This window comes from Rhodofomes roseus (assembly GCF_022264815.1).
Source record: "Rhodofomes roseus strain CIRM-BRFM 1785 chromosome Unknown C8Q71scaffold_16, whole genome shotgun sequence".
NCBI classification, from domain to species: Eukaryota; Fungi; Basidiomycota; class Agaricomycetes; order Polyporales; family Fomitopsidaceae; genus Rhodofomes; species Rhodofomes roseus.
Window position 1 is genome coordinate 824,386 of NW_025952972.1, and position 21,666 is coordinate 846,051.

A 21,666-nucleotide genomic window follows, 5' to 3' on the forward strand; every position below is an offset into this window, starting at 1 on the left:
TCCGGATCCGACGCCAGGGCGCTTGCGAGCAAAGCAACCCACAACGCGAGACTTTTCATTTCAAGGAGCGACCAAGGAAACGCTCACAAGAGCGTACGGCAACACTGAGCGTGTTCTTTGGACCGAGGGTTATACCTTGCTATACCAGGAGCATAGGGAGGTCAACGGCCCAACAATGTGAGATTAGAACCTCGCGACCCCTGCGCGACGTCCATCTTGGTTGCGACTCTTCACAGACATCATGATGACCGTCACAAGAACGAGCAGAAGAGGCATTGCCCTGACGTTGTGCTCCGTCGGCATGACAGGTTCGGATCCTCGAACAACGACGATAACTGCGCCGGAAGGATACGAATATCGAACCTTTGATAGCATTCCTTCGCCGACTACGATTCCTTCAAGCGGGATACCTGAACGGCGCCGGTCTTCACACGCCCGTCACCTCCAGCAGATACTCTAATAAGAGCATCACCATGAGTCGCGAAGATGTCGTCGGACATACACGAGCGGCACTCACCTCTCGTCAGCTCAAATGCAGCAAACGTACTCGCCGCGGCGGGTATACTGCCCAGACGCACATGAGCCTCATCACACCACTACCAGAAATCACGGTTCTTACCTTCGTAGAACTGCGCAGATAGATGAGCATACAGTCAATCAGCGCATGCCTCGTAGTTAGACTCTCATCGATGAGGGTACGTACGCGATGGAGAAAGGCCGCGGAACAGGCCGGTCCTGCAAAAAATGAACGTTTCAGAGGACGACTGGGGAGGGCTCATCACAGAGAAGGGACGCCCACCATCCGCTCTCGGCCACGATTGTCTTGAGCTCGTGCGCGATGTACTGCACGGGCGTGCCTGTGGGCGGCGTTGCGCGAAGCTGAACGCGGGACTTCACGACATCTGCGCAACGCGTCAACGGCCCGCGCACACAGAGGGCGGATGACGACCATCACACACCGAGCGGGTAACACGCCAACCAATATGCAATCTGCAGGGGGCGGTCAGCTGGACGCTCGGGCGATTTCCGAGGAGGCGCAGGGCGACAACTCACCCCGCCTGTTGAGCCGCTCGCGAGCAGGGCCCACACCGGGATCCGGCCGTCGTACCGCTGTGAGAAATTCCGCTTCGAGAACTCGAACGCTGCCAGTGCCACATCCATGGTCAGCCCGCCACCCCGCGCGCGCATACACCCGCCCGGGCTCACCTGTGTAGAACCTGTTCGCGCCGCGTGGGACTCGAGCTCAGATGCGCCGGACGCCACGGAACACCGGCTGTTACGCACCCCGCATAGGCTGGGATCTCCCGAGCCACGGTCACCTACATAGCCATCGCCATTCAGTCGACTCCGTGAAGCACCACAGCAGTATACGGCGTACCCAGTACCCGCGCATGACGCCCTTTCTGAACCCCCACTCCCGCCACATCTCGCTCATGATGGCGCGCAACCGCTTGTCGCCCGGCATGCCGTACTGACCCTGCATCCTCACCTTGAACATCTCCACTACGAGCGCCGTCTATTCAGCACCGCGCGTCTTTCGCAGCGGGCAGACACACACCTGGGCTCGCGAGGACCGCGTTCGCCGCGCCCGCGAGTGCACCGGCGGCGGCGATCTCCTTGAGGGAGAGCTGGGGGTACGGCGAGATGATCCGCTTCGAGACACCATACGCGGCGAACAGGAGCGAGTTCACACCTGCGATGCCAACGAGTGGGCTCGCCATGCCTGTCAGTGCGTCAGAATGAATGCATCAGATCTCCGTTGTGGGACGGACCTTTGTAGAGCGCGAAGAAGCCCTCTTTGCGCATGGTCTGGGTGAGGATGTCCATGGGCCCTTTCTGAATGGAGTCAGCGATCAAGTTCGCAAGTGGGATTTGTCTGATAACAACGTATTTGCAAGCGGGACTGCTTGAAGCCACGGTACGTGTTGCCAGGGAGAAAACATCAAAAACATAGAAGTGCCTTTAGGCGACACATGCATTATCATGGCACGCGTCTCGCGGACGAAGCCCTATGACTGCTCGATCGGAATCGTAGAGGTCGAAAACTAGCAACCGTTGTCCTGACCTCGCCAATGAACATCTCTTCATGACAGCAACTTGTTGCACCTCAAACGCTTGATTCGCGCCAAAGACTGCAAATGTGGCCGTGGCCACCGGGTAACGATGATACGCCGAGGAGGCTCGGCGTCGAACTATTCAAACGTCGGGCAATGATTGTCAGTGCCAGTGACGTCTGTCATCGGTGGGGTTTTGAGGAACCAAAATATTCATAGCCATCTCGCAACCGCTGCTGCAGCACGCAGGGTTGCACTGGCTCGGGCAGCAGACAAACATTTCTCACTCTCGTGATGGGATGCCTCTTAGCTTGACTGCCGTTCATGAGACAGCTGCAGACGCTGTACGAGCCCTGCGTGCGCAACGGCCGAAAGACCTTTTGGTGATTTGCATATTGCTTGCCGCATGGACAACACTGCTGAAGTATCTTCACCCAGTCCCCGCAGTATTGCCGCGTTCGAACCTGTTCAGTGCTATGTGCAGCCCGGCGAGTCATACGATGCTACTTCGCTCGCAAAGGCGGATGTTCTCCGAATACCTCGCGCGCACTCATACCCCAAGATCTGGGAAGACTCCAGGTTGTGACAAGCAGTCTGCACGAGACTTCCAGACGCTGCTGTAGCCCGGTACAAGACGTAGCACGAATGACGCGCGATGTTCGTGTGTCATGACCGACAACCGAAGTGCAAACAACCGTGAGCTATGACATGCCAGTCCAGTGTGCTCGAACAAACCATTCGGTCATGAAGTGTACAAGGTACTCACAAACATGCCCTCTGTCACGCGAGCGTGGCAGGTGTAAGTCCGCGTTACTTGCGCGCATAGAGAAGCAGAGCGACTGAACTGGGGGCGATCTGCGCGCGCGTCTTGATCGTATCCAATGGTTGTCCGACCAGGACTTGGGCAGCTCCTCCGACGCTGCCTGCGAGGAGCTCGTTCACCGTTTGAAGATCCATGGCTTCGAGTTCGGACGAGAAGGTGTAGAAGGATGCTCTCCAGACGTACAGACAAAAGATTGGAATCAAGGCCAAGCAAGCTCAGTTCGCGAAGTCACAGACCAGTAGCAGGTGCCCTGAGTACTCGTTGTTGCGGAAGGTGCGAACCCAGCCGTGTGCGGCGGTGAGAGCATGTCGACTGAATGGCGATTAGACGTGCGATCTCGCGGGATCACCGGTGCCGGGAGTCCAGCCGTCATTTTCGTGAACAGAGTTTTTGGGGTCTGCAAAACACCCCTTTCCCACAGTCAGTACTCAGCAATTTGCGGCCTACAGTCAATTCTAATCTTTGTTAGACGTGCAATTCTGGGCCTCACTCACCGACCATGTCCCGCCAAACCACCACCGCGCAAAAGCCATCGTCGAATTGGCTTGCTTTGAAGAAGGTGAGACCGCTCGAATCCTGGAATATTTTAGTGCTGACCCGTCTGTCCAGAAACTACCATCCGACTCGAGGAAATCTGTAACACCACCACCCAAGAAGAAACGCAAGACTGGACATGAAAGCGAAGACACATCCGAGATCGCCTTCATTCGCGGAAAGGATATCTCGTCTTTTCGCTCTGTTACACCGACGGTAGATGAGGAAGACCTCCAAGACGGAGACCCCAAGGCTGTCATGCGCAAGATGATCGCAGGCGCGCCCGTACACTTGCCCAACCACCAGCAGTGAGTATAGCAGCTACTTCTCTCTAGGCTGACTGCTAAGTTTCAATGTGTGAAAATAGACCGGGGAAATACCTCGCACTTGACTGCGAGATGGTCGGCGTCGGGCCTGAGGGCAGGGAGTCCTCACTGGCACGCGTTAGCATCGTGAACTTCTACGGACACGTCTTGCTAGACGTATACGTGCGCCAGCGAGAACGAGTGGTGGACTACCGGACACAATACAGTGGTATTCGCCCGAGCGACATGGTAGACGGTACGTCGTCGCAGTTGTCTCCCAGGCATCCCTCTTGTGTTTTGACTGACAGCTCGGTTACTCGTTCCCAGCAAAACCATTCCCAGAGGTACAGCAGCAAGTCGCCGATCTACTGAAGGATCGAATACTGGTGGGGCATGCCGTTCACAACGATCTCAAGGCAAGCTCCTCTCTCCCTCTCCAGCTTCCTCGCGTTGTTTAACCTTCCAACAGGCGCTCTTCCTCTCGCATCCGCGACAGCAGACGCGCGACACCCAGGTGTACGCGCACAAGCACAAGGTCGTCAAGACGAAATGGGCAGCGCTGCGTAATCTCGTTCAACAAGAGCTCGGTGTGGCAATCCAGACCGGGGAGCACTCTAGTGTACGGTTTGCACTATCCTCCGCACCGTGTAGCCTGCTAATTGACCATAGGTCACCGACGCTCGCGCGACTATGGCGGTCTTCCGCCTGCACCACAAAGAATGGGAGAAGGGCCAACGCCCAGACGGCCCTCTATCCACGAAGAAGCGGAAGCGCGCCGGAAGCGTGCCTGATGCAACGCACGCCACTTCCAAGTCCATCACGAAAGTCTCTGCCACCGTAGCGAGCGAGTTCCCGGGAGGCGGCCGCAAGGGCGTCAGCTCGGGCCTGTCGACGATCGTCAAGCGGAAGGAGACTGTGTCGACGAAGACGAACGACAAGTGGTGGACGAAGCTGGGTTGAGGCTGGACGACTATTGCTCCTTGCCGACCCGGGCCGCTGTGCGTCAAAGGTGTTGCTCCGCGTATGGCGACCTGCACATCGAGGGAGACGGCAGGTGTTCTGGTGGTTGCCTTGAACTCGGTACATACAGAGTCGCCAGGCCGACAAAGCTCAGACGAAAACTCACTATCCATGTCGTTCGCTCGATTCTGCCTGACCGGGCTTGCTGCACTCAGCTCGAAGTGGAGGCTCGTAGAAGGAGATAGGAGAAGCGGGGAGAATCGCGGTAGCGGGGACAGGCGACACGGTCCTATATAAGGATTGGCCGAAGGGGAGGTGCAAAGTGCAAGTTCGAGTCGAAGAGTGACGGGTACCTACCGGTGAAGAGTGAGCGGGCCTTTGACGCGTTGGGGAGGTGTTATACCGTACAAGGAATGTATCGTATGGTAGTCTCCGTTGCCGACCATACAAGACAAGCGCTTTTTGGACTAAGGGACACCTGCCCGGGTGACGACGTCCACTGAAACACCTTCCGGAATTTGTGGCGTGACAGAACATCGTACCATTCTCCGCATAGAGCATAGGACACAAATATGGCCACATACTGAGGTGAATGGCCATCGGGGGAGTTATGTAAAGTGACGAAGTACATAACTGAGACTCGACATGGTGCATGCATCAATACTCTGGGCCGTGCACAACTATTCAGACGTATCCGACGTCAGGAGTGCCGTATGTAACTTAGTCACAACATGTTTGGTCAATTGCAACGCATGGCTAGTTTCGAAGTCCAGCTGTATGTCAGTGACCAAGATCCAGAAGTGAAGGTTCCTTTTTGAAGATACACATCGCGGTACAGAAAGCGCGGACAGCAAACGACACGGAGTACAGAGTAGCACTGCAACAAGTCCAACACATCACCATACAATTAGATTGGTATCGCTACATCCACACAAGGGATAAATACCACCAACTAACAACCCGAGCGATTCAAGCACCCATCGCCGCCAGCACGTCGTACATATTTCCCGACTGCGTGGGGCCGCGTCGCTGGCCTTTCTGTGGCGTCGGTGCCGCCGCGTCGCCGCCCTTGCGCTTTTTCTTTACCTTTGTCGGCTTCGTCGTTAGTGCCTCATCCAGATCTTCGAGAGTAGTGTTGAGAATGTCAACCTCGCGAGTTTGGGCCGAGGGCGGGGACGTCAACGCGGTGTGAAAGCGAAGGCCGGAGAAGTAGCGCATTGGGTTAGGCGCGAGCTCGCCGAGCAGGAGAAGCTGGGCGAATTGCTCGATGGCATCACCCGCGAGGCTCACCTGAGTGACGAGCTGGATGTTTCGCTCCTCGATCGGCACGGGTGTGGGTTCGCTTGTGGACTCACTCGTCTCCTCCTCTTCGGATGGGGGAAGCGTCGCCTTCAATTTCCCGTTCACATCCCCTGTGAATGGCCACGCGAATGCGGCGAGGAACGCGCGCACCTCTTCTCGTGTCCACCGCTCGGTTTGTTTCTCCTTCTGCGAGGGGTTCTCTAGAGCGCGCGCGTGCATCCGCTGCACGACCCAGCGCACGGCGAGGACGGCAGTGAGCCGGCCGCCGTGTAGAATGCGGATGCCGGGTGTATCTGCTCCCAGGGCGCGCAGGAAGAATGTGTGCCGCAACTCCTCCGGCCAGAGCTGGATCGGCAGCGATGCCCCCGGCTCATGCTCGCTCAGTGGCGCAGCGATGGCGAAGTCGGCGAGAAGGTCGTTGAAGAAGGGAACGGTCACCTCTTCAGGCGCAAGGCGCGTGCCTCGGCGGACGTACTCTGTGATGACCTTCGAGCGCGGGGGTGCCTGCTGGGTCAGCGACGAGGGCGGCTTGACGGCCAGGATGTCTGAAGGGTGGTCTAGTCGTTCTAGGGCATCACGGAGGGGCGACAGCGGATCCTCTTCGTCCGAGTTCTCCTCAACCACATCCACAAGCTCATCTTCTGAGTCCACCGCGTCTTCGTCCGCTTCCGTCTCCTCTTCCGGAGGCCCGGGCAGCCCGATACCTGCGTCGAGGATGGCGTAGCCCCACTGCCGGATAGTCCGCGCGACGCTCCGGGACACACTCTCCTTGTCGGGGTCCTCGAGCGCGAGACGCGGCCACGCTACCCCTGTACTCAACACGTCCAGCACGCGAGGGGATAGTTCGCCGCGGCGGTATGCAGTCATGTACAGCTCGCCGACGCGGGAGCGATCGAGATTGGGACGCACATAGTGCTGCTCGGGCTGCTCGTCGTCGGGACTGCGGTCATCTGGGGACGCGCCGGGCCTCCGGGGAGGCGAGAGGAAGCCCTCGAGACGACACGCGTCGGAGCCATGCAGAGGACACACGCCGGGACGTTGCCACAGGGGGCCTGCAGTCGTATCGGCGAAGACCACGTCGGCGCGGGGGATCGCGTACTGCAGCGTCGCCTCGACGATGCGCTCGACGACCGCCTCGAGCTCGCCCGGCGCCGTCGTGTCCGGCGCGCGCAGGAGCAGCGCGTTCACCGCGGCGTCGATCAGCTCCATCACGCTGCTAATCTGGCGCTTGCGCTTGCGCTTTTGGATCGCGGGCGAGTCTGCGGCGGATACGGGCCCCAGGAGGGAGCGGAGCGTGCTCGCGACGCGCGCGATGCGCTGTGCGTGCGTGAGCTGCCGCTCGAAGAACATGTACTGCATGTGACGTGGGCGCGTGGAGGGCCGCGCGAGCGAGGCGGTAGGGACGGCGTCGTCGGAGCTGCCGGTGAAATCGTTTCCGACGAGTGCGCCGAGCAGGGGGAGGAGCGAGACGGGGATCTGGAGGTTGGTTGCGAGCGAGGCGGGGGAGTAGACGTTGCAGACGAGCGAGAGCGCGGTATCGCTTGTTGTGGGAGGGATGATGCCGCGCCCGACAAGTGAGCTCTCTGCCTCGCGTTTGCGCGCTTTGGGTTTGCGGACGGTTTTGAAGCCGCTGGGGTCGACGTCGTCGTCCCCGTCTGTTGAGCTCAGGACGCTCCCAGCGTCTGAGGCCGCAGCAGAAGTGGACTCCGCAATCCATACCATCTCATCGAGGGGGATGTACCCTTGGTAGCCCTCCGCATTGAGGACGACGAAATCTGAGTCGCGGCCGACCACGTACGCACCGAGGCGTGCTGCGAGGGCAACTGCGTACGGGTCTCCCTCCTCGTCTGCAAAGTGGACCTCCAGCCAACGTGGCTCGTCCCGCGCTGCAGACGAGGAGATGAGATCCAGCAGTGTCTGCACACAGACCGTGTATGTGAGAGGAGGAAGGAGCGAGTTTTCGCGGAGGAAGCGAGGGGTCGAGCGGGCCTGTGCAGAGGTGCGGAAGAATAGCAGACCCACTTGGATGGTTGTCTGGGTTGCACGCGAGACAAGTGTCGGGAATTTGGGGGCGGGGTAAGCCCCTGAGGAAAACTGGATTATTGAGGTGCAGTGATATTCAGCAAGTTGGGGACTCACCGTCGAACACGAAGCACACATCCAGACCGACGCTCTTCCACGCCACTACGACCTCTACGACTAGTCGTGAAAACGCTTCATATTCCCCGCCATAGATGTAGGGGAGCCCTGCCCAGCTGACGAGCTCGAAAATGAACCTTCATACCAGGTGAATGAGGAAGAATACATGCAGGATCCAGCGGAGAACTCACGACCAACCATCGATGACTATGGTTGTGGACTTTGGAGGCTGGTGGCCATGCTGTTTCGGAAAGCTGATGGTATGGGCCAGAGCCGTCCTACGCTCGTGCAGATACGTTGTGAGACCGTGGACACCCATTCTGCTCTCGGGGCCTGGCGTGCATACGAATCAAAAAAAATGGTAGGAGACGAAGCTGAACCAGAGTCGTAGTTGGGATGAAGCACTCGCTATCCCCCACACCACAATTGAACGCTCAGGATCGCGCAGACGGGGAGATGCAGGTGTCAAAAGAAAGACCTGCAGGACAAAAATTGACCGATTCAGTCAAGAGATGACAAGAGCGAGATTCGAACTCGCGCACTTTCGTACTGGATTAGGCGAACAACAACTATGTGACCTGATTCCAGCGCCTTAGACCGCTCGGCCATCTTGCCACGCTCAGGTTACGCTTAAACGGGGTGTAGATCACGCACGTTAACGCACTCAAGGGCCTGTGAGATGGCTGAAGTATGGCGCTCACGCCAGAGGACACTCCCGCGGGTTTCGTTGCTTCGAAGTTTATATGATGCAATGTAATGTAATAATGCCAATACGCCGCGAAGTCACGTACAGTGAGCGGTATGCAGGGGATGAGACAAATCGCCTAGAAAGGCAGTTGGTGGCACTAAACGGGCGCTTGCTCACTACTTACACATCCGAATGTTCCTCTGAGTTGTACGGCCAGCCACCGCCATGTCTGTGTCCTCTACAATATCTCGCGCGGTCGCTCTCGCAGCTCGCAGACACGTTTTTCGGAGAGCATGGAGATCAAGACCAATACAACACCACGGTCGCAGCATCTCACAACCACATCCCCTAGATCCCGCGGGGTTGCAGACACGCGCATTCGCAACGTACGTTTGCTACTTTCCGTCTTCTCTATCCATCGCGGCTTCCGGCACATCGTGAGGATCAAGCTACGCCGGAAAGACCTCCTGTACATTTCCTTCTTGCCAGGTCATGCTTACTCTAGACCCAAGATAGCCGTCTCAAGCACGACACGCCTCCGAAAGCGATCCTCATCGTGAATAAGCATAGAACAAAACTGGTCATCGAGGCTATTGACACTTTGCTCGCGTAAGTTCCTAATATGCTAGTGACGACTCGCCTCTGATGCGGCCTCGCAGATACCTCCGCCAAAAGTACCCAGACGTTCGCGTCTTCCACGAGGATCGACCCGACATCCCTCCAGGAGTTGAGATCTGGAGACCAGGTCGGTGACCTTTCGTCCCCACTAGGCGTCAAGACCACGATTTATGACGCGCTGCAGGCCCTGACACCGAGAAGATCGACCTGGTTGTGACATTGGGCGGTGATGGCACAATTCTTCACGCATCGTCCCTGTTCAAAGTAGGGGCAGTACCTCCGGTGTTGAGTTTCTCGATGGGCACGCTGGGGTTCCTTCTTCCGTTCCGTAAGCAAACTATATCTCCCGTTCGCCCCTGCGCCTTCATCGTGTCCACTAGACATCGACGACTACGCCAAAGCCCTCGACAGCGCCTTCGCCGGCCGCGCGACCGTGCTCCATCGCATGCGGCTCTCGTGCCGATTCCACGACACCGACGGGGAGCGGCTCGAGGGGCAGTCCCAAGGTCTGTGAGTGCACCGCGCGTCCCATGCCTAGCTGACTGATGCAGTGCCCCCGCCCTTTTCGCCCCTCCGAAGACTGGCAGGTCATGAATGAGATCGCGCTGCACCGCGGCTCGAGCCCGCACCTCAACACGATCGACATATTCGTCGACGGACAACACCTTACGGAGGCCGTGGTGCGTGCTCTCGTTGGCGTTCAGTATCATGTGTTAGCTAACTACTACGTAGTCGGATGGCCTCATTGTCTCGACGCCAACGGGCTCAACGGCGTACTCGTTGTCTGCTGGCGGCCCCATCGTCCACCCATCCTTGAGCGCCCTCGTGCTCACCCCCATCTGCCCCCGTAGCCTGTCCTTCCGGCCACTCGTCTTCCCTTCCTCGTCGTCCATCACGCTCCGCGTACGTACCCCTTACGTTCACGGCACACGTCACCACTGACAGTGTAACGCAGGTGAGCGAGCGCAGCCGGGCCTCCGCAGGGCTCGCGCTCGACGGACAAACGTCACACGTCCTCGGGCCCGGCGAGGCCGTCACGGTGGAGGCGTCCAAGTACCCGATCCCGTGCATCAACCGCTCGTCCATCGCGGGCCCGGCGGACATCAACGACGGCGAGGGTGTCAGCCCAGGCAAGGAGGACGATTGGGTGAGGGATATCAACAACTTGTTGCAGTACAATGCGACGTTCAGGAGCAAGGCACTGTTGCGTCATAGTAGGACGTAGGTTGTGGTGTTGAGTATGGGGTGTTGGGTTTATCAGGACGACGATGTACTTTGGTATGATATGTCCCCCTCGCGACGAAAAACCAAGGGGTGCTATGACCATTCTTTCGCGAGCCTTTGAAGAATCTGAAGGACCGTGCATGTACGCACAAGACAGAAGGCGCGAAAAGTCAGCCTTCACTCTAAACCATGAATAAGATGGAGCCTATCACACTATAATGCACAAGACGGTGGGCGGTAATACAAAATGCTACAATATGTATGGGAGAAGCCTGCGTATGACCTGGTCCAGGAGTGTTACAATATGGTACACGTAGCTTCAAGGCTCCTTGTTGGAAAGGTACGACAGCAAATAGAAATGTAGATTCTCTACTGGTGCCAGTCCAAGCAATCTCGGAGGTCCGCCAGCAGGCCGAGATCCCGACATAGCAACTCGTCAAGGCAGGGGTATAGATCGTCCGTTCTAGATATCGATAGTCCGCCCAACAGACAGGCGCCACATCAAGTCCAGTCCAGGGGAGCAACCATCAGATGGAGGCCATATCATGGCAGGACCTTCCCTAGCCATTCCTTGACCGAGCCCATCGCTCCAGGACTGGGCGAGCGGCGTGCGGGTGACGGCGTGCGTGACTTCGGGAGCGCGTCATTCGGGTGGAGGAATGGCGACGAGGCCTTCAAGTCGTCCAGCACGACGAGGTTCTCGTACTCGCCCTCGCGTTCATCCTCGAGGATGACCTCCGGGTGCACGTGGATGTCGATGATCTCGTAGCATGCGAGCGTGCCCACGACGGCCTTCCACGCCATCGGCGCAATCTGCACTGCCCGCTTGCCCTTCGGCGTGTTCGAGATGATTGTGAAGGTGATTTGTTGTGCGAGGACGTGTCGCAGGTCGTCCGGGAAGACGTCTCGCGCGTACTGCAGGGCTTGCTGTGGGTCTTTGAGATGAATGTCTGGTGCGCCACAGGGAGGGCTCTGCGTACCTCGTATGTATCTGCGGGTGTGACGTAGACCATCCGTTCTTTGTATCGGTATGTCACGACGCGCGGGTCGCGGACGCGCGATCTTGGGCGTGTTTGCGAGTGTCCAGTGTCAATGCGTCCCATGGTGTGAGAGGGTGATGTAGGTTCGAGAGGTTGCGAAGAACCGCGCGTTGCACCTCGCTTTATAGCACGCCGCTGACACGAAGCCTTGACAATAAAGCGGTGCAGCAACGGGCGTCTGCGGGACAATCGGGTCAACAGGGACAAAAGCGACCCGATGAACCACAGAACTGTTGACAAGAGGCGCGGTCCCACTGGTCAATCTAAGCTGTGCCAGTTATCATCGAAGAGGTTTGACTGACATAGGTACGCTGCATACGCACCTGTCCGGATCCCGATTGGCCGACGACGCCGCAGCCTTGAATGCTGTGCGGCAACGGCAACTGTGCGGCTTGGAGAAGCTCCTGCACTGCATTGCGGCCCAACCAGTGGCTAGCCCCGTGGGCGCAGCAGCTCAAAGCAAGCCTTCAGGCCTCGCTCTCTCCCCGTCATCAGGGTGCTGTGAAAACCTTATCTTCGCTCGCACATCGAAACTGTCATCGTCCATAGTCCTGCGGCTGACATCGCTTTGCTTGGCCTTTACCGAGCCAACTAGTATGAGAATGACTCGCCAAAAGCAACGCACAATGGATGTCGTATTGCGATGATGCCCGTCGAGTGGCGACTCGGGACTGACTACGCATACGACAGCACTCACGCATCGCCATGAACCGGTGGTAGCATCGCAGAATGGCATCGCAAAACCGCTCATTCCCGAAGTTCATCGGCAGTGGCGGTTTGCCAATCATTGTGCCCCGAACGCCGAGTACCAGGGACAGATACAGGGTAAGATGGGAAGTTCTGCGGTCAACTCGAAGTCTCGAACGCAAGGTGAGCGTTGTGTCGAACTACGAATGGTCATGTTGACTTCAAGTCGATGTGGCAACATGCTCGGGTTGTTTGTACCTGTATGTATCCTGTATCACGACGAGTCACAGCGAATCACTTCACTGACTCGGAGGTGGAGCGAAATACTTACGTCCATTCTACTCACGAGTACCGTCCTTGTCGCCTTTGGCTTCCATGATGATATAAGGTCAGACTTGGAGATAGACTCGGGCACGGAGTGGCAGCTGGCTGTACCTCCGACGTAACTTATGATGTAGTCACGCCCAAGGGGCAATCTATGGGAAAATTATGGACCGCAAGTCTCAAAAGTTTAGCGCCGTCCCCCGAACACCAGACCGACCACCACCACTCTGATAAGATGGTAAGATTAGATGAGATGACAAGCTATGAGCGATCTTGGACACTCATTCCGATATGCTAATATCGGGTCTTTTCCGCAACGTCCGAGCCCTCGCTTAGTCAGCACCGCGTTAGGAGATCGCGACATTGGACAGTCTCATTGGACAGAAACGTCGGACAGCTTACATCATCCGCGCGCTTCCGAGTCAAACATTCAAACCGCCTGTTGTAAGATTCGAATTCCAGAGTTGCAAGAGCCTGCATCTGGTAGCATTGACTAGTCTGGTGTCGTAGTAGATTCTATCTGTACTAGTAAGGTTCTGGGTGAACAAGGAAAGTGGTAATATGCCTGTGATTGCGGCATAGCTCCGAATCGCCCGGGGCGGCGAAGCCGCCGCGGGCGAGAGGAGCACTGTACTGTACATACTAGGTGCTCACAGGTCACTTGAAATATTTTTGTGTCGTTGCCTTCACATTGGTGCATACAACAATATGCATATCGGATCCTGCCGGGCGTAGCAGCGGCGAATAAGACAAGTCTGCTCTAGCAAACCTCGTCTGTACTACCCGATCGCGACTTCGCGCCTCGCTCATCGTCAACCACGACTATCGACTGAACCTCATTTGCTATACCCCACTTTCCTTGACTTCTCTCAGTCGTCTTGCAGAACTATTCAGTGTCAACTCTCACTCCCCGGTATGCCGCGTCTTATGTGGCATCAATTTATCGTTACATCGCGGTCGATAAGTCATCAGAGCCTGGTCAGCCGCTGCGACGGCCCAAAAGTCTGAACGCGAACGTGACATGTGCAGAATGAGGTGGCTGCGATGCTAGGACAAGGGAGGGGCGAGGGGAGCGAAAGCGGGCGCGTAGACCGCGATATTGGGTACTTATGCCGTTGTTCAATGCGCTCATTACTTACTACTACGGTCTCCTTTTATATTGCCCGCGTGAACAGGTGCATTCATCAGTGCTCTGCTCTTGCGCACTCCCTCGCCCGTGCGTCTGCTGGTCTATGCACCCAGTCGATCACTCCTGCACAGCTGCCCTTCCCGACCCCTACATCCGCATCGGGCCTCCAGGCCCTCGCGCCAGCGGACGATGCGGAGCTACGCACCGCGCAGCTCATGCCAGTGTGAGCAGCAAAGCGAACCTCCACGTGAGTGTCATGCAGGTCGAGAAGGTGCTGAACGCGAGTGTTCTTGACTATTCATACAACAGCGCGCTGGCGTTGTAAGTGCTTTCGTGCCTGGAGAAACTAATGGTATGCTGATCGATCGACCGATGACAGTGTCCCCTCAACAATCTGTTCTCCTTCGACTACAGCAAGTTACAGACGAATGTTACCGCACCCGCTTTGCTCGGGCAGCTTTACGGCCTGCTCCGAGTCCTCGAGAAAGGGACAAAGTAAATGATCATGAACGTCAGCTTGAGCCTAGTAGCGAGCCTTGTGAGGGACGCCGGTGCGACAACTGCGACGTATAGCATGAACAAGACCATGCTCAACATGCTGGTGCATTGCTCTCCCAGCACCCGATCAGTTGCCCGCATGTCCGCATGTCCGGCTGTGTACACGTCTATTCACTTGCATGTGCGCACGCGGGCTCGTTCATCCGCACATCCACAGACATCCACCCGCCGACTGACTACCCACTTGCGAGTACCTCGGCCATCTACCCATCTGTTGCTCGCCTGCGTGACTCATTCGTTTGCCCTTCCCAGGCCCTTATTCCGATTACTTGAACAGCATAGGACACTTATGCGCGGATACTGAGGATGCGGAACACACCTTCCGCAATGTATGTAGCATTCACGTCAATACATGCCCCTCGATAGGTACACTTGTCCCATGCACACTCGTTCGTCCTCTGTACGCCCTCCGCCGCCTCGCAAAACCGTTGTTCCCCTCCGTTTGAGCACCACGACCCGCGCTGACCTTTCCCTGCCATGTAGAACGACTTGGAGCAAAGCGTGCGTCGGGGCGTGAGTGAGTGACTTCCTGGACGCCCGCGTGGCGTGTTGAGTACGCTCTATGCCGTGTGCTATACGCACTGCGCCCAGCTCGGCTCCGCAGGTTTGACATAGAGTGCATGGAGGCAAACATCGAGTTTTGCGCAGATACACATACATACCGGTCAGTCGCTGCAGATTCCCCCGGTGAGTCATCCATTGATTCGATCAGTCTTGCACTGACTGAACTTCCCATAGCCCCTGCCCCGTGCAATCAGCACTGCAGTACCGCGCACGTTGAAAGACATCTTGGTATGCACGTTGGGCGCTCGTGCGATGTATATCGGCGCTTACGCCACCCTTACGTTTGCTCTCCGAGACTTGTCCTTGACAAGTCTTCAGCTTCAGGAGCGCTCGGGTGCATCTACGTTGTACGATGCTTTGGCCCTTCCCAACGCAATCTCATCTTCAACGACGGGAATTCTCGAAGTAGTAACCGAGTGCGGCCATGCTTCAGAAGCTTCCTTTCTGCACGGCGCACTCATCATCCTCTTGATCAACACTTCCAGCATCCTCGACACCAAAATATTCATTGATCAAGCCTCTGGACACTGACCCGACCCGTTCCATTCTCGAGTATCGCGAGTCCATTGATGCCGATTGGATTCACACGATCTACTATGTGAAGTACTGAGGTATTGTAATACAGCGACACAATCTATTGTACACTATGTATCATTGACGGACTCATGTACGCTACATTGAAATGGTGATTTCATCGCAAGTAAACCATTGACCAGAGCTCAATTGAACTTCAAGTTCAACTCGAATGTCACGGTCGTGGTGGCTGCAGATCTCAGATCTCTCCCTATCCCAGGCGTACCCTCCGGCGCTTCTATACAGTACAGTAGAAATTCAACAGTATGGACGTGCACTCATCGAACTGTCATAAAAACCATATAGGATCATTGCTACATATATGAGTAACACTCAGTACAAAAATCATACGCATATCCTCACTATGTGCCGAACGGTGCGAAATCTCGCTGACTTTCGTCTGAAAAGTGAAATCAAGGACCCCGTACACCGGTTTTGGACCACCACCACTAGGGTTGCGGTCCAGTTTCCGGCGCCTGACTGCCCCTTGGTCACGCCTTACTAGAAGACCGCTCTCCTCACCATCCAAGAGGTCTTCTCTAATGTCTACCTAGGGGAGACTAGTAGTCACGGTGCAGTAGTACCGTTCCAAGTTGGGCCCGCTTCGGATGTGCACTCCCCGTCCCAAGCAGTGGCCTCTCTCGTTAACTCATCCTAACCTGAAGGCAATCCGTGCCTTCCATGGGTCTTATTCTCGCTGACCCTGAATACCGGGTCGTCTCGGCCTGCCACGACGAAGGGCCTGAGATGACAATTCTATCGAGAATCGACTTACGACAATTGATCTTCCCTGTATAGACTCCTCGCCCTAAACACGTTTTACTGAGGAACGCTAACGCCGTCGACAAAGATGGAAAGCCTGCAGTACGAATCGACGCTCTTCTGGTCCCATGTCTCGACAAGAAGGCTTCTTATCGTCCTCGAGGATCCACCGTGGTCACGGAGTCTACCGCGACTGCAGGGTCCCCCGAGCTTATATGCCAGTGGGTAGCAATGGACGGGTGCGTAAGGCTCGTATCACCTTTCGCGCCACGGCTACCTATGCTCAATACCTCTCCCGCAATGCCACCAGCCAACACATCGCAAGGAGGCCGGGGTGGTCAAGGCACGGCGAGAAACCCCCTTGCGCCCTCTTCCACCTCGACGGCCGGCATCGATGGGCAGGCAGCCGCAGGTCTCAATACCACGGACCAGGCCATCGAAGACTTGCTGGACACCATGAACCAGACGCTCAAGACGTTGGGCAGTACATTCGAGTCGCTGGGCAAACAGACTGTTACCGTTGCGTCGCTGTCTCCGAGGATCGAGGCTGCTCATGAGGTAAGCCGTAAGCTGTCTGAACGAGTTGGATGTCTCATGCGTAGCATTGGGAACGCAGATTCATCGCACAGGCGAGCAGCTTCAAATGCGTCAGACGGCACAAGACAAACGTCTGAAGGACATGAGCGAGGTTCTGAAAGCGAATGTCAAGGAGCAGCGCAAGCAGTGGCTCGACGCCAAGGTGAACGAACTTGTTGCCCAGATAGTGAGCAAGAAAGTCGCGCACAGAGTGGATCTTGAGGTAATGCGCAGTGCGCATGTCACGAAGTGCGCATGTCACTGACTCAGCCTGCAGCTAAACGTCCAGATCCCAAGTGCCCTGAAGGACGAGGTCAACGAGTACAAGAGGCGCATCGCGCAAGTCAAGGTCAAGCTTCACAACTCGTAAGTCCGGTGGTCCACACAATTCACCACTCACCATCTGAGCCCACCCTTCAGCGAAGCGAAGCGCAAGAACTCGCTCATTCCACCGTATGCGCCATCGGGGGACGAGCCACTAGATTACCTGCTGCCGCCACTGAGCGAGAGTCAGATAGACATGCCGCCGCGTCCCGCTCTGTTCCCTCCGAACCTCCGCGCGCTCTTGCAGCTCAACTCTCAGCAACTATCGTCCCTTCTCCAGCTGTACGGGATCGAGGAGGTCACGGAGGTCACGGCGGCCAGCCCGCTGTCACCCGGCGGAGCGGCGCGCGAGCAGAACTTGAACCAGTTCATGTCCTTCATTGGAGTAAGGCACACATTTTCTGGCGTTTAACGCGTACTCACAGCTGAGCGTTCTCTAGGTTGGCCTGTTGGCCCTCCCTCCGCCCGCGGTTGCAGAGGGTGCCGAGGGCAACTTCCTCATGAGCCCGGTAGTCACCAGGCGTCATGGATGGCGGCCGTTCGAGGGCACTCGCGTCTGACTTCAGATGTTGCCTGCAGAATGTAAGTCTCATTGATTCCAATACATACACCCATAATCTTACGTGCACGACTCAGTGTGGGATAGTGTGTGTACATAGTCATGTTCATTCATAACTTCATGAAATACCCTTGTGCTGTCTTGCTCTCTGCAGCGGGAGTAATGATAGGCTAGAGCCGCTGCGGTTCGCTTCATCCGTATCAGCAACCGATGCTATACGAAGTCACGTATTAGTGTTGTACACGACAACCCATGTCGAGGCCTGCTTACGTGAAGAAGACCGCTGGGCATCCGGCGTCGCGGACGGGCTGGCCACCCGGGGTACAAAGCTGAACTTCGGACTGGTGGCATCGGGTGGGGAGGTGCCTTGAGCATCCCCCTCTGCTGATTGTAGCGTTGAGAATTGCCGGGGAAGCATGGACCGTCGTCGCTAGAAGGGATTGTGTCGGTCGTCGAGGCGCAACATTGGTCTGGCGCACATACCTTCTGTGTGCCAGCGACGTTGACTCCGTCGAGGCTGATCACGAATTTACCCTCGTCGACGCGGGTGCACTGCTCTGCGCACTCCACGACCCATGCGATGCCCACCACAAGTGGTCGGGGCTCCTTGAGCAACCTAGTGCATTGTCAGTATGTGGGGCCGACTGTGCGATAGTACGCACCGATAGCGCGTCAGAGTGCTGAGCAACCCGTTCTTGAAGATCACATGTGTGCACGTCTGCCCGACGCGAGTCAAGACCTGCGGCACGAACATTGTTAGTCTGTCCCATAACATACGCGAAGTGGATTCACCTTCGCCCCCATGTCCGCCAACATGTCCACAAATAGCGCACCCGCATCATCCCCGTCATCTGTCCGCACATCCACGAACACCGTGCAATCCCTCAGCACCCCGCTCATCTTACTCGGCGTTCCATTCCCACTCCCGCTCCCCTCACCAGAACCCCGTTTCCCCGAGACATGCGCGCCCGACGCGGACCGCTTCAGTACGCTCGGCGCGCTCTTCGGCTCCGGCCGCTCTCGCAAGTTAAAGGGGTGGAACGACGTCGGCGGCGCGCGGAAGGCTCCCGTCGCAGGCGTATGGCGCTTCGCGAGCGCAGGCGAGGCTGTCGACGGGTTGCCCTGCTCCTTGCTGGAGGACGCGATGGGGGTCTGCGGCGGCTGGGTAGAGTGTGCTTCGCGCACGAGCTGCAGGGCGAGCGAGGCCCGCCGGGTGGGATCGCGCTTGAGGGTCTGGGCGACGGCCGCAGACGCATTCGCGTATTCCGGCGCGGGAGGCTCGTCCGCGCCCGCCCTGGGAGGCGGGGCCGGCATGGAAGAGTCTTCACCAGTCTCTGACGCTTCCGCACACACCGATTTGTCTGCGTCCTGCTCCCGCTCGACCGCCTGTGCGATGATCGAAGCGCCTACCTTGTTAATAGCTTCTTCTGCCTCGCCCGCACCACTGCTCTCCGCACCACCACCCTTCACCGGGCTGCCCTCGACCATGGGCAGGCTCGACTTCTTGCTCGCCCTCGGAAAGATGCGCCTTCCCTTGAACCCTGCCGCGGTGCCGCCGCTAGACGCTTCGGGATGCCGACTCGTAGATGGGGTTAGCACCGACCACGAACTCGAGCTGGAGGGCGCTGCGGCCGGGCCGGGCGCGTTGGAGCTCGAGGGCGTGCCAAACGCAATGTTTCCCTTCGGCTTTCCCACGACGATGCCTGAGTGTATATTGATGCGCTTCTTCGCGTCCGGTGTCTTCGTGCGCATGGCTGCTGTGGGCGTGAGCATTGTCTGCCTCGGTTGCGCCGGCGTCCTGAAGAAATCAGCCACGGTGTTCGCGCGTTGCAGAGAGGTGGCGCGGACTGGACCTGCGATCACTGAGTTCGGGCGAGGGTGGGACGGACCGAAGGCTGGCGGTCGCGGGTGCGCAGACTCTGCCGCATTCTCTGCTACCGGCGGACGATCGCTCGTGCCTGCTGGCCCGGGGTGGAAACCCATACTTGTACTGGGCCTCGAAGGAGCGGGCATGTTCAGCTTCTGCAATGCGAGTGACAGCGACGACAGCGACGAATTCAATGGCGAGTGCTCTGTGTCCGTAGGCGTTTGCACCACGTTTGAGCTCGAAGTCGAAGTCGGCGCCACTGGTAGGCCGGAACGAGGCCTCTCTCTCTCCTTGCCTTTCTCTGGCGAAGACGGTATTGATTTAGCCACGGAGCTCGCGGTAGGTTGCGCAAAGCTGAATGTGAAGGAACGGCGCTTGCGAAGACCCGATAGGGCGGGTTTATTGGAGACGTCTGCCGCGGCGGCAACAGGTTTGGCTGGAGTGAATCCTACATGAAATCAGGATCAATTACGTTCTATGAGTTGACAAGATGATGCTTCGACGCACTAAGAGAAACAGGCGTCGCTTGAGATGAAGCACCCGCAGTGAGCGTTATTGCGGCCTCGGCATCTCGTCTCATGCTCTCCTTCTGTCGCAGGGCCGCCGACCGCGTCATGCGTCCACCGAGGGGGATAGGGCCGAGCCTTGCACGACTCTTATCTGGTCTCTTAGAAGGTGCCCTGGACTGCTTCGTTTGCTCGATCTTCGAAGATGGAGGTCGAGATGATGGCATAAGCGATAGTCGAGGGAGGCGACTGAAGCCTGCTGAAGGAGTCGCCACCATAGAGACGGGTAAAACAGGCCTGGGCGTAGCCGCATCATCATTGATTGGTAGGAAAGATAACTGTTTGGGAGCACCGCGAGTGACTTCAACGTCGTCGGATGATTGAACGGCATCAGATGGGAACCCCGCGGCGTCAGTGAGGGGTGTGAGCGGGGACAGTGGGGAGATGGGAGGTGACGTCGGTTGATCTGGAGTGCAAGGATGGGCGAGCACGAGTGAGGCATGGTCAAATGCTAGAGGAGCCGATGGCTCTTGACCTGTCGGTTGATTGGGGTGCGTTAGTTCGGAGGGGAGGGTTGCGATATGTAGTATAGGCGAAGCTTTAGAAGGCGACCGAGAGACACGCGTTAAGTCAATTAGAGGAGTCGATGGCCAAGCAGGAACGGATTGAGCACGACGAAAATTGGGCGGTGTGTGTAACTGAGCGGTCGCCTCACGGATAGACGACGCAGACGGTGGTCGTCGTGGCCTGAGGAGAGGAGAATAATTCTCTTCGCGCCCGTCATCATGTTTGGCACGCTTGTAGTCTCTTTCGTAGGCGTTTGTGTCTTTGAACGGCGACGAAGACCGCTTGTGTTGCTTGCGCAGCGGTGAGAACAGATGAGGTCCGGCTTCTGCTAGAGGGTTACTCTGAGGAGATTGGTTGTTTCGCAGAGCCTGTCGAGCATCCTTAAGAGGAGATCTTGCTAGCTGGTTGAGGTCAAAGGCAGGGAGGGCAAGCTGAGAACGGGTTCGACGCGGGCTGGTCATCGAGGGTGGTGGATTGGTGCAAGGGTTGAACCGCGCCCCCGACGCGTCTGTTGACGCCTATTGACGCGTTATCCACGTGATGATTCCGAACACCGCGCATCAAGCAAGGTTTCTATAGACTCGATATCTACTATCAGTGGCCCTGCAATGCAACTGGTACAGTAGCGTTGTTCAGAGTTCGCGTACGAACGAGGGACGATCGATAGCCACTACAGGAACGGCCGTTTCAGAGCGCACAGCGTCCCTTGTGAGCCAATAGGGCTGCTCAATTCTCGCCGCCCGTTCGTCGGTTCGTCGGGCACCTGCCCCGTAAGGCAGGTAGCATCAGATCCGGATCAAGCCCGACAGATTCCCGATTGATCCAGCCACCGCCTACCCAAAGCGGCAGGACCAACGAGAGAACGAGCTCACTTCCCGACTGTACATTACTTACGAGGTGTCGGATGTGTACGATACCCACAGAATATTTGAATCTTGCCAATTGCTATGGGATGCATGCACACAGTGTCGAGGGCTCGCTAT

General features: G+C 57.2%; 7 protein-coding genes and 1 non-coding gene across 8 annotated transcripts; 3 read left to right on the plus strand and 5 right to left on the minus strand.

The window, feature by feature from the left end:
* Positions 1 to 427: 427 nt before the first annotated feature.
* On the minus strand, positions 428 to 1,827 carry C8Q71DRAFT_859880 (mitochondrial carrier; the record flags this gene model as incomplete). The annotated part of the gene is made up of 12 exons (XM_047927711.1): positions 428 to 456; positions 518 to 564; positions 620 to 629; positions 704 to 735; positions 800 to 902; positions 960 to 990; positions 1,054 to 1,142; positions 1,207 to 1,217; positions 1,285 to 1,319; positions 1,379 to 1,503; positions 1,559 to 1,723; positions 1,773 to 1,827. 12 exons carry the CDS (start codon positions 1,825 to 1,827, stop codon positions 428 to 430), a joined length of 732 nt encoding a protein of 243 aa, XP_047776881.1.
* Positions 1,828 to 3,376: 1,549 nt separating this feature from the next.
* C8Q71DRAFT_797993 (ribonuclease H-like domain-containing protein) lies at positions 3,377 to 4,676 on the plus strand (the record flags this gene model as incomplete). The annotated part of the gene is made up of 6 exons (XM_047925783.1): positions 3,377 to 3,436; positions 3,487 to 3,719; positions 3,779 to 3,972; positions 4,044 to 4,132; positions 4,186 to 4,335; positions 4,386 to 4,676. The coding sequence occupies 6 exons, from the start codon at positions 3,377 to 3,379 to the stop codon at positions 4,674 to 4,676; spliced, it is 1,017 nt and encodes a 338-aa protein (XP_047776882.1).
* Positions 4,677 to 5,170: 494 nt separating this feature from the next.
* On the minus strand, positions 5,171 to 8,723 carry C8Q71DRAFT_909199 (PIN domain-like protein). Its single transcript, XM_047929029.1, has 4 exons — positions 8,660 to 8,723; positions 8,309 to 8,595; positions 8,118 to 8,254; positions 5,171 to 8,062 (listed from the first exon to the last, which is right to left on the minus strand). The coding sequence occupies exons 2-4, from the start codon at positions 8,434 to 8,436 to the stop codon at positions 5,646 to 5,648; spliced, it is 2,682 nt and encodes an 893-aa protein (XP_047776883.1). The 5' UTR covers positions 8,437 to 8,595; positions 8,660 to 8,723; the 3' UTR covers positions 5,171 to 5,645.
* Positions 8,631 to 8,732, minus strand: C8Q71DRAFT_t102. The gene has a single exon. It is a non-coding gene; the product is annotated as a tRNA-Leu (tRNA).
* A 248-nt stretch (positions 8,733 to 8,980) lies between these two features.
* On the plus strand, positions 8,981 to 10,773 carry C8Q71DRAFT_771803 (ATP-NAD kinase). The gene is made up of 8 exons (XM_047924366.1): positions 8,981 to 9,191; positions 9,322 to 9,414; positions 9,465 to 9,550; positions 9,608 to 9,751; positions 9,804 to 9,929; positions 10,003 to 10,103; positions 10,156 to 10,326; positions 10,379 to 10,773. The coding sequence occupies exons 1-8, from the start codon at positions 9,031 to 9,033 to the stop codon at positions 10,646 to 10,648; spliced, it is 1,152 nt and encodes a 383-aa protein (XP_047776884.1). The 5' UTR covers positions 8,981 to 9,030; the 3' UTR covers positions 10,649 to 10,773.
* A 609-nt stretch (positions 10,774 to 11,382) lies between these two features.
* On the minus strand, positions 11,383 to 11,687 carry C8Q71DRAFT_673649 (uncharacterized protein; the record flags this gene model as incomplete). Its single annotated transcript, XM_047919687.1, has 2 exons — positions 11,383 to 11,574; positions 11,628 to 11,687. Coding segments are annotated over 2 exons (252 nt in total), but the record flags the coding sequence as incomplete, so codon positions are not given.
* Positions 11,688 to 16,584: 4,897 nt separating this feature from the next.
* C8Q71DRAFT_859885 (uncharacterized protein) lies at positions 16,585 to 17,744 on the plus strand (the record flags this gene model as incomplete). Its single annotated transcript, XM_047927712.1, has 5 exons — positions 16,585 to 16,842; positions 16,901 to 17,083; positions 17,138 to 17,226; positions 17,281 to 17,569; positions 17,625 to 17,744. 5 exons carry the CDS (start codon positions 16,585 to 16,587, stop codon positions 17,742 to 17,744), a joined length of 939 nt encoding a protein of 312 aa, XP_047776886.1.
* A 117-nt stretch (positions 17,745 to 17,861) lies between these two features.
* Positions 17,862 to 21,144, minus strand: C8Q71DRAFT_859886 (uncharacterized protein; the record flags this gene model as incomplete). The annotated part of the gene is made up of 6 exons (XM_047927713.1): positions 17,862 to 17,956; positions 18,014 to 18,173; positions 18,227 to 18,359; positions 18,406 to 18,482; positions 18,536 to 20,058; positions 20,118 to 21,144. The coding sequence occupies 6 exons, from the start codon at positions 21,142 to 21,144 to the stop codon at positions 17,862 to 17,864; spliced, it is 3,015 nt and encodes a 1,004-aa protein (XP_047776887.1).
* Positions 21,145 to 21,666: the final 522 nt, after the last annotated feature.

Excerpts from the sequence above, each read along its gene's own strand:
- C8Q71DRAFT_909199 (XM_047929029.1), bottom strand. The coding sequence starts at position 8,436 with ATGGGTGTCCACGGTCTCACAACGTATCTGCACGAGCGTAGGACGGCT. Across the intron at positions 8,255-8,308 it reads ATAGTCATCGATGGTTGGTC|GTTCATTTTCGAGCTCGTCA; the intron begins GTGAGTTCTCCG and ends CCTGGTATGAAG. Across the intron at positions 8,063-8,117 it reads TGTGTGCTTCGTGTTCGACG|GGGCTTACCCCGCCCCCAAA; the intron begins GTGAGTCCCCAA and ends AGTTTTCCTCAG.
- C8Q71DRAFT_771803 (XM_047924366.1), top strand. The coding sequence starts at position 9,031 with ATGTCTGTGTCCTCTACAATATCTCGCGCGGTCGCTCTCGCAGCTCGC. Across the intron at positions 9,551-9,607 it reads AGTTGAGATCTGGAGACCAG|GCCCTGACACCGAGAAGATC; the intron begins GTCGGTGACCTT and ends GACGCGCTGCAG. Across the intron at positions 9,752-9,803 it reads GGGGTTCCTTCTTCCGTTCC|ACATCGACGACTACGCCAAA; the intron begins GTAAGCAAACTA and ends CGTGTCCACTAG.